Source organism: Zosterops lateralis, assembly GCF_965231275.1.
Source record: "Zosterops lateralis genome assembly, chromosome: 3".
Classification (NCBI taxonomy): domain Eukaryota; kingdom Metazoa; phylum Chordata; class Aves; order Passeriformes; family Zosteropidae; genus Zosterops; species Zosterops lateralis.
Genome location: NC_139764.1, coordinates 21,530,733 through 21,541,899, shown reverse-complemented (window position 1 = coordinate 21,541,899; position 11,167 = coordinate 21,530,733). Strand labels below are relative to the sequence as shown.

The 11,167-nt window shown below is 39.3% G+C and overlaps 1 protein-coding gene across 2 annotated transcripts in view; it reads right to left on the bottom strand.

Annotated features, from left to right (window-relative positions):
• Nucleotides 1-703: 703 nt before the first annotated feature.
• CNIH3 (cornichon family AMPA receptor auxiliary protein 3) overlaps nt 704-11,167 on the bottom strand; it is a gene marked incomplete at both ends in the record, with an annotated part of 43,256 nt that continues 32,792 nt past the window's right edge. For both annotated transcript variants that reach the window (XM_083858562.1, XM_083858563.1), the window contains 3 exons: nt 704-731; nt 2,451-2,594; nt 5,035-5,147. In XM_083858562.1, coding sequence (XP_083714688.1) covers nt 704-731; nt 2,451-2,594; nt 5,035-5,147 — 285 coding nt within the window. The remainder of the gene's footprint in view (nt 732-2,450; nt 2,595-5,034; nt 5,148-11,167) is intronic.

The window sequence follows — 11,167 nt, the reverse complement described above, 5'->3', positions numbered from 1 at the left end:
ATGGTGTTGGCATATCACGAATGAAGTACAGAAATATACTGGATATTCACCTGCAGGAATAGCATATAATTAGAATACAGAACACTGAAACTGCAAAATCTTTTGTTATTGTTGTTTTGGTTGGGAAAAAAACCCAAACCAAAACCACTGAAGCAGTTCCATGGGATCTGACATCCCTGTTTGACTAGTGTCATGAGAATAGCCCTGCAGGACAGTCACACATCTTATCTGAAGTCCGCTCAGTGCTTGTTTCCAGAATGTATTGTACAGCTCTTCTTTCCGTGTAAGATCACCTTGTCCTGTGCTTCCTCAGTCCAGAATAGTCCTTGAGAAAAGAAATGTTGCTTCCTGGAAGACAGCAGGGACATTATAGTTTTAATGAATCCACTAAACCAAGCAGCATTATCCCTGGAGAAGTGAATAGTTGTATAATTTGGCCCACGTTGTTGCAATTTTTTTTGTTTGCTTGGGTTTTGAAAATCATTTGCTGCAATACATGGAGAAAGAGGAGACAAACACAATTAACTCAGCCATTCTCCCATGGTATTCTGCTTCTCTTTGCTGCGTCTCTCTTTCGTGTACCGTATTTACTGCTTGGGTTCAAAGTTTTTCTCTTTGCTTTTTTTAATCATGCATCCCTTGCTTCACTCGTCCTTGCACCTCCAGCCTTTGTTGTTTTCAGTCTTTAGTGATGATCTTTCAGTTAAGAGCTCACCAGAGTGTAGATCATGCTGAACGTAAAAGAAAGACACAATATGAAAGTATCCTTTTGAAGCATGCAGAGCACTTTGATTTTTATAACCCTTTGCTGTCTGTTCCTCAGGTCTGACTGTAATGGCCTCTGCTTTCCTTTGCATTCTTTCTATCTCTCTAGAGCATCTTAATTATGCTCTGTTCAAGATGGGTATCAAAAGGCACTCAAGAAATAACAAATTCATTATCGACATCCTACTGCACCACAAGCTGTGTTTGAGCTTTTTAAAGCTCAGTCTGATGTCTGGATTTGAGCAGCGAAGAAACAAAACCATTTTGCTTTAGCGTGTTTGATCTTTAAAACTTCAACCAGCAACTCTCGGCAGGGCAGGCAAGGTTTTCCCTGAAATTGCATTGTTTTGATTCCTTTGGAAAAAAAAAATAAAAAAATCTGTGCACTAGAAGAAACATAAAATGCAGCCACCAGCTGGACTGAATCCATACATATTAAATGCAACTCGGAAAAGTGGAGGAAACAGAGTATATTGCCACAGCTCCATTTTGCTGCAATTCTATTTCTGCCAATACCCAGGAAAGCATTGAAAAACTGTCTGTAATTTATACTATTTTATCTAGCACCAGGCAGTGGATTTTGGATGGTGGCCACATTTTAGAATGAAGGGCAGCAGAGGAAGCTGCACAGCAGTAAAGTCTCAGGAGAAATGCTACAACCACACTACAGAGCTGACTTTGATTGCAACACAAAAATGTGGAGCTGAAAAATGCTTTTCTCCACAAACCTCAATAGCGTTTAAAAGGAATATTGAGAAACAAAAATGTGGAGCAGTGACTCCTCAAATGCGGGGAACAGTAAGAACAGGGAAGACACCAGTAACCAGAGGAGAAAAACACACTTTTCTTCCACCAGCACACAAACATGCTTTGCAGAGGGATGACTACATGCAAGACTGGCTTGAAGAGGCAACTCTATGCAAATACATCACAGAGGAAGGAGTAGAAGAAAAACATCTAAAGCATCACTTTCATTTAAAGTGTGCTAGAGTTTGTTGTCCAGTAGTTTTTATGGTGTGATTACAGGGGTGACTAAAAGCACTGGGATCCTGGCAAGGCCTTATCTTAAATGACCTTGACATATTTTTGCACTGGGCATTTGTGCCTGGGCACTGAGGACATGTGACAGCAGCTGAAAGGGGCAGGGGGACAATGCCCAGTTGGTGTGCATGTCTTCATGAATGTACTTTATTAGGAGGTTGGATCATGCACAGGCTTTCCCCTGTCATGAAAGGGAGCCTGTAGGAATGACTATAGGCATGGTGCATCCCATGTTCCCACCCAACATCTACCTACTCATTTATTTACCATCTTGAGTATTGCTACACCAGTGGTGTAGTATTTTTCTCATGATCCTCTTGAATCATAAGGAATTATTGTTTTTTACTTGATGTAATGCCATTAGCATAACATTCACTATTTCCCCCATCCTAAGAGACCATACAGAGAAGCAAAAGTTATTTCCTTTGGTTGGTGTTGGGACCTGGCTCAGGCCTTAGGTAAACACTAAATATTCTGTACTGAAGTGCCAGCAGTCAGTGGGAGTGCTCCCCTGAATCAGCATCAGAAGCAACATTTTATGAGACTAAGGAAATTGTCCAGTTGGTTCCAGTCATCCCTAAATGCAATTTCACAAGTGAAACAAAAAGCAGCCACTGTTCTCTTAGTGAAATGGCCAGACTTACCAGTAGAGATAGTAGAAGAAGGAAAGGAGGTAGAAGGCCAGCTTACACCAGGCCTCTTTTTGGCAGTAACTCAAGGTATCTGCGTTCATGACTGCAGGTGGATCATATGCCAGCTCTGAGCTATCTGCTGGGCAACGAAAATACCTGAAAGAGCAGGAGAAGACACCTAGAATGACTCTGTAATAATCTGTATTAAGTATGTGCAGATACACACCTGACTACCATTTTCCATGATATAGGAGGAATTCCCTTTTCTTTTTCTAGTCTCTGTTTCCAGACATTGTAAAAGCCATGATGCTAGTCTAAGCACTCCTTTCTTACAGAACCAAGCAATTAATGGATGAGGATTTTCTGCATTCTATTAATTCTTCAGATCAAAATATTTCCCCTTCCTACAGAGTTATTTCTGGCTTATCCACTAATAACTTACACATTGTGGATGACATTATATGGTGGTTTGTGATCACAGAGTGGAGGAAGGATTACTGGGCTTTTACAGCACCTACACAACTGATTTCAGACATGAGGAAAGGTGACAGTCCCAACCACAAGTTCCTCCAACTCTGAAAAGAAAAAATGCCAATGTAAAGTAGTCAGTAAAGTAAGAAGTGGCTGACCAATGTTTTCTACATGTGGCACTGCTCAAGAATTTATCATCCAAATAATTTCCTTCAGAAAATATTCTTCTTTCTTCTATGAGAAATTTCTAATTATTCTCAGCAATGACTGAGTGTTTGAAAAACTTGTGACGAAAGAACTTCTTTGGCAAAGGAGCTTTTGTCTCAGTTTGCAGTAAAAAGAAAAAGCAAAACCAAAAAAAACAAGTCCTCAACAAAGTTAATGAACTGCTCTAAGATCAGTACAAATCAGAGGAAATATTGTTATTTTTGCTGCTTTGACAAAATAAACAGAACATTGCTGATTGCTTACAGATGGATAGACAGATAGGAAGATATAAAAACACCAAGCAAGTGACCAGCAGCAAACTTTGAAAGGAGATGTTCTCAAAAATAACTTTGCCTTTCTCCCTTCCAATGTTAGCCACATCCATTTAAAACCTCTAATAAGGTTGCAAATTCTTTTATGGAGAACCACAGGTGAAATCCTACTTAATTTTCTTCATTTGGATGAAGATATTATACAGTGTCTTCCCATGGTTCTGTGCAGAACTTCAGACAAGGAACCCAAACCTGTCTGTGGTCAAAGCAGGAGTAATTAGGGAGTACTTATAGCAAAGCACATGCAGAATCATAGAAAAAAAAAAATCAAAAATTCTCTCCAAAGATTGATATCATTACTTAGAATCTGACAATTTTCCTCTTGGGTATATTTGTTTTCAGAAATTTTTAAAATGGGTCTCATTGTCACACTAAGGGTTGTTAACCCTTAGCAAAAACATCACAAAACATCATTTTTATTGAACCAGAACAATAGGGAGAAAAGCACTGGTAACTTCATTTCATTTAGCTTTCTGAGAACTATGCTGGCACTCTAATCTCTGAATAACAGACTTTATCATATGACTCTGCACTACTACCAAGCTTTTGCAGAAAAAAGAGTGTAAAAAAGCTACTGCTTTTTAGTTCCTGGTTGAGATGATGATTTTGACTTCTTTACAGAATTATTCTTCTGCTACCATATGTACCTTCGTAACACAAAGAGACCCTGACAGACAAAATCATCTGTGCTTTTACAAACATTGTGGAAATGCAAAACTAGAGAAGTCTCCAGATTGACAACCACAAAAACTAATGTCTCTTGGTTATTTTCAGAAGCAACAGAAGGCTGGTCCTCCACTAGAATGCAGAGGAAGATGCAGCAGCAGCAGCTGCACTGCCTTTCTGGAAAACAACAGCAGGTTTTATGTAATCAACTCTGGAAGCCCCTCAGTGAATATAAACACAATTCAGAGATCCAGAGTGGGAGCACTCCCCACTTTTTCATATGGGCAGTGTGAGAAAACAGTTCTTCACCTACTCCAATCTCTACTCTATGAGTCTATAAAACAGAATTAATTCCCTTGCAGAGCAGAAGTTCCCTACTGTACAGAAAGAAACAACTTACTTTACACTAAAAAAAAAATTAAAAAAAATTTTAAAAAAGCTGCCAAAGAGATGAGACACAAAAATCTGTCAGCCTTCCCAGTCTCCATTTCACAACTACAATGGAAAGGTTTCCTTGCTAGGGCTGAATGAACAGGTCCAAGCTCTTTCAGATACGAGCTGTCTTACAACTCCCCATCTGTGAAGTATTTAGAGCCTCACCAAGTTCCACATTCAGATTCCAGCCTGTTTCACTTCCATGTTTCCACTCACTTGCTGTGACTGACACCCTTTGGAATATCCATCTAAGTAACTGAAAGCCACAGTTGTATTATTGTATGTCTTCCTTAGCCATCCTAAATCATGAAAATATTTCCTTTTTCTCTGGAAATATAAGTTTCAGCTGCTTATAGGCAAGAGCCCCTAGGCAAGAGATGCTTATCTAACTCCTATCCCTGTCCTTCATTGTTCACACAATCTGCATGTGTGCTGAGCTGGCAAGCAAGGCTAACAAGCAGACAGCATATAAAAGAAGGGCTTACCTCCAGAAGTGATAAAAAAGCAAAGGAACATTTAATCCCAGTGTGAGCCACTCCTGAGCACATAAAAACATTATGCAGAAAAGACTGTGGATGGAGTACTCTGGCAGCACCAGCTAAAAGGAAAGGAACAGAAATAACAGAAGTCAATAAAACAAACCTCGATTTTAGTCACCAAGGTAGTTTTTCAGAGAATAAATCAACTCTGCAAGTCTTGCAAATCTCCTGTGTGTCTGTCCCTAGACACACCTCAGTTGGCAGACAGAGTGGCTTTGAGCAAGGATCACAAAACTCAGGGCCAGGTTTCTTAAGGTTCTACCCAAGTTTGTACTCCAAGGCCTTGTTGAGAGACATGGGACAAGTCACTTACTGTCTTATCTGGTGTTCCAGATTTATGTCTACAGAGCATACATTATATTAATGCCTCCCTCACAAAAGCACTTCGAGACTAAATGAACGTCAGTAAAAGAGTTTTCAAAAAATGAAGTTTTATTACTCAAGCATTCAGAAAGGAAACAAAGCTATTCCTGCAATTTTGCTTCTATATTGGAGGAGTGTCTTTGGAAAAACAAAGTGCTGCTTCAACCATTTTGATAAGCTATATACACCATAAAGAGAACAAATCCATTACCAGGTCAGTCTTGCAAGCACAAACCCACTAAGACAGGAAACTCACTTCCTAAGAAAATCCATGGCTCCCTACACTATTTGTTTCAGAACCATGACGATTCTTTCTATTAAAAGAGAAAATGAGTGGGCAGCTGGCAGAAGCAGAAATGTATGTGATGTTGATTCAGAGTAGTTATTTCAAAAGGCACTTTGCTTTCTTCACTGCTTTCCCATTTCTTAGCTGTCTTTCTTCTCTTGTTTTCTTCCCATGCCTTTTCTCAGAAATCCCTGTTTCTTCTCTTCAAGTCATAGAAAAGACTGATTTCCATCAAAGTTAGACAAATTCATACACAACTCATCTGCATCCATTGCTTCATCTTGGACAAACATCAACCAAAATTAACTCACAAAAGGCATTTGGGGGCTTTTTTTGATGACAATTTATTATCATCTGTCAAATAATTAAAGTGAGCCCTATTTTTTTTGAACAAGGTAGAATTTACTGTACAGCTTCTCTAAATACCTACTCCCATACAGCTGTGCTGCAAGAAATTCCATCATCTTGGTTCTAGGAGTCTTTCCACCTCACATGGAACATACTCTATTAATTCATTTCACTTCAGTACTTGAAGAAGTTAACAGATTTGGGTATCTCTGTGACTGTGCCTTCAACTTAAACACTCGCAAGGGCTTACCTTATGTAGATGACAAAGCATAATACAATTATATAGTTCAGATTCCAGATGGTACTTATTTATCACTGCTGGATCTTTTCTTTTTCAGTTTTAGAATGTGATTTACAACATGACTATAACCTTTCCCCAAAGAATGATTCATCTTCATAACAAATCATAGACAAGAAAGGTCTTCATGGTGTATGTCTGCCTACTAAACATCACAACACTTAAAAGCACATTACATTAATTTTCACGTATTTGATTTCTGATTCCAACACAATACACAAACTTAGCGAGACTGCAACCCTGGTGCCTGATCAGTGGGCTGGCTGGTAATAACAGGGAAGGAAACCCACGGTGAGTATTTATGCAGAGCTTGAAAAACAAAACAAAAATCTGCAGGGAAACTAGAAAGGAAACAAAGGAAACAGAGGACTCTCAGAAGCAGGCTCACTTTCCAGTCACAACCTCTGGTGTAAATTAAATCTATCTATACTTTCAGTAGAACAGGAAATGGGTCATTTATGTCTCTTCAACCTATTTTTGGAGTGGCATTTTCTTGTAGAAATGAGTAAAGAAAAGATCATTGCTGATCACTGTTTCTGGAGAGAAGTCATGCAAAAAAAGCAAACAAAGCCCAGCCTGCAAAGCCAGTTACATTCAGCTGATGTACTTCAGAGACAAAATCTAAAAGGAGGTGAGAGACTTGGAAGCATAAATTATAGGAAAGCACTAACTAACAGCAAGGCTTATGAGGTCATGTAAAGAACTAAAATAAAACACTGCCTCAGTTCTTGGCTGTAAGAATCATCCTGCAATTTGACACTATATCCTCTGAAAACAATGGAAACTTGAAATCAACTTTAGCAAACATGGGATTGAGCTCCTGGAGAGAAGAAAGCTGGCTGAGAAGCAAGCAGCAGTCAATCCTTGCTGTTCCTGCTGAGGAACTCAACTGAAGAGCAACTTCAGTGATACAGATAACTGCAACAGCAATTAAACCAATGTCTTTAATTCATTCCTGTGAGAGCATAGGAAGCTGTCAGATGGTAAACATGTTAGGATATAAATAGTACACTTCTATTTTGAACCAGGAACATCCTGATTCAAATAAAGACCTCTGCTTTCTGACACAGCTCAAGATGAAGCTTGTGATGGTTATGAAACATGGAGAAGAAGGAGAAATTGGCATAGCAGCACAATTCTTAAGGGACACAACTTGGTTACTTTGAGTCCTAAGCTCAAATGGCACTACAAATTTACCACCAGAAATTCAGCTGGCTGATATTTCCCTGTGGAAAACCACAGGAAAGCTGAAAAGGAACTCAGCTTCTAGACAAAAAAAAATTGCTGCTAATCAGAAATGCCTTTTGCTACAACCTAAGCAAGGGGGAAAGAAACCACTGTAACTTTCTTAGTTTTGCTCTGATATAACTGTATGGTTAAGTAAATGTCCACATCAGTAAACCCTTATTCACAATTCATCGTTCACATTTAAAATGTAAAACCTTAGGTGGGTATCATACTCATTCCCATCTCACCACAAGAATTCATTCTCATGCAAAGTAGTACACACTACATGTGTAGATTGATCCTTCTCTAATTTCAAAGAAAATAAGGCAGGCTTTGCTATGGATAGACACATCTAGGCTTGGCTGAAATAAAGATCAGAAAGCCAAGCACAGAATTTAAGCACCTATCAGCAGCTCCTTTCTGTTTATAGGAATATGAAGACCTCTTTAGAGAAGCTCAGTCCTAAATAATATTATTCTGTTTCCTATTTCCTAAATCTGTTCTGTTGTTCTTATAGAAAAGATAAACCTGTCTGTATTTTCTATCTGTATCTTTCCTCCTTATTCTGTTTATTACAGATGGATACGTCCTTCTCAAATGAAATTTTGATTTTACTGGACACGGTATCATTTTTACATGGAATGAGTCTTACAGTTTGTCTTACCAGTGAATAGGGCCTATGAAATTCCTCACAGAAAACAGAACTGGGAAGATAATATAGCAGGAATAATAATATCCCTTCATCAGTGCCATTAAATTCTCACAGTTAGAAAATCAATTGCAACAAGTCAGTCAAACAGTTTTCCCACTCTTAAGCCACTAAAATGTCAAAATGCTTCTTTCCAGCACTTTGCTTAGACCAGGCTCCTGAGTGCTACAAAATAACAATAATTCTCACAGAACCGCTGTTCCTTCCCCCAAAACACTCAAGAGTCTACATCAGTCTCCATCTGTGCACATCAACCTCTGCACCGCAAGCACATATTTTACACTGTACCCAGAAATTGCCAGCCATTACACACTCTACCCTACCAGGTTTCTGAGAGTCTTCATTACGCTGTTAGAAGCTGAAACAACTTCCCTTCTTAATGCCTGCCTTCTCCTAGAGATGCCAGGAAAATCCTGGAGAGAAGTGGGGGTTGAATCTCCTTCGTGTAACATGAAGAGCTCTGGTGATTACCCCAGTGGAAACAAGTTGCTCACCTTAAAAACACATAAGCCCTTTTCCATCCACCTGAAAGTAACAAAAACTGAAAGCATCCTGCATGTGTGGAATCACTCCCAGGCCCCAGATTAGGTCTGATCTAAGTCCACGCTGCTTTATTGCAGTGGTTATTGCTACTGCATCTGCTTGCACTAGAGGATGACTGCAGCTTGTCACTGTGGTGCTCATTTGCTGCTTTTTCTACCACATCCCTCAAAAAAGCTGACAGAACCGGTCCTCATCAGTAGCAGGGAATGAGGGGGTGGAGCTGTACCCAAGGTTTTCAGGACACAGGAGTTATTTCAATAACACTTTAAAGCCCATCCCTACGGAGCCTGCCAGAGCTAACCTGGGTTACTGGGGAGTGTCAGCTGAGTTTAAGACATTGTGAGATCAAAGGGAGATTATTTAATGACTCTGAAATTCCCCTAACTGAACAGCACAAACCAGAAAAATCAGACGCGTAGTGCAAGAAAATGAAAAAAAAAAAAAAAAAAAAAAGAAAGCAAAACCACACAAAAAAATTAGTAGCAGCATGTGCCTTAGCCCAGACTGTGTGTGTATGTGGAATGTACATACTTTGAACAAATCATCTGTTTCCTCCTGCTGGTACACAAACCAAAGAAGAAGGGTCAACTGTGTGTAATTTAAATACACAGACCACACATCTTAATAACTCCAACAGTTTTAAACATACGGTTTGCACTGATCAAACACACAAAACCTTACATTTACTGTTGAAATTCAAGAAGGCTTTCCACTTTTCTAGTGTATCTTTCTAATCTACTTTAAATTATTTGAATTACTTGACTTCCAAAACCTCTTCTGAAAGGCTGCCCTAGAGCCCAATACAATGCTGTCACATTAAATATATTAGGGTTTTCTGTCCAAATATTCAGGTCCAATTTATTTCAATTCTCCTGTTAAAATCCACACTTGCTTGTGTCTCTACAGACTGTTCACTAGTTGCTAATTCAGTAGCATCAAATTGTTATAATACAAACATATAACAAAACCATTTTAAGTCATTCAAAACCATGTTATGCAAACCTTTAGAAGTATTTAGCAGTTTGGTAAGTAGATTTGTGCATGTAGTTCAAAAGAAAATGCCTGGGAAACGGATTCCAGATCATCAAAAGGACAATGTGCAGTTGAACTTACTAAGTTCATATATACAGCTTTACATTTTATCTGGGGAAGAGCAGCAGCACACACATGCAAGACTTAATGCTACAAACCAAATGCAGAGCACAAATTTTAAAAAAAGGGGGGGGGATATAACATCTGTGTTTTCCCCCCTCCACCCACTGCTCAGGATCACAATAAAACAAAACAGCAAAAAGCCAATGCTTTGTGAAGGTAATTTAATTATTCTAAAGAGCTATTGGAATTTCTTTAAACATTTCTTTTAAATGGATGTGAACATAAGTCACTCCACAGCACAAATACAAGACAATGAAATGAATAACACAAAGAGCCTAATTACTATTCTCACTCCATATCCATCTGTGACACAGTACCAGATCTAATATTAAAATACAGGATTTCTGGATGCGCTTTCCATCTCAGCTACTAAACACATTTATATTTAGGCCTATCATTTCACTTCTCATTGTCTCATTCTCTCTTCTGCAACATGGGGATAATTATATTCAATTCTATATATTCCACTGGAGCTAGTTTATGACTAGAATATTTAAGCTTTTTCTTAAAGCCAGTAATAACTTCAACAGGAGTGACAGACGAGAATCAGGTCTTTACAGGACACTTATCAGGAGTATCTATAAATATTTCGGTATTGCAGAGCCCATGGGAGGTCATAGCAGCCAACAGGTAAAAAGGTTATGAAACGGATTTAAAAAAAGACTGAAAGGTCTGCAGGGCACCGGCACAATTCAAGAAGTGCCCCATCCTTGGAAGGCACGTCATTAGGGCAGGTGTGCTCTGATCTTACAAGTGTGTCTCCTCTGCAAACTGTTCTTTTCCACTCAGCAGGGATCAGGAGACATCTTTATGACCTTCCTTTTTCTAGTGCTAATTCCAAACCAGTAACAGAAGCTGGGTTAGCAACCCCAGAGTGCAGACTCCTCTCATTTCCACAGCACTGGCAGAAAACAGGGTAATAAACCCCTTCTTGCCCTACCTCACTTTGGTATTTTAGGCACAACCAGCCAGGACACCCTGCAGCTGGGCTGTTCCAAGAGCTCCTGCTGCCTTTGTCTGCTCACCCAAAACTGGGGAGAACAGCAATTAGCGCTGCAGCTGTTCGTTAGCAGCTACAAAACCAGCCCCCCAGTTCACAGGCAGGGCTATGAATGCAGAAACCTCAGGGATGATCAAAACCAAGTTCAGC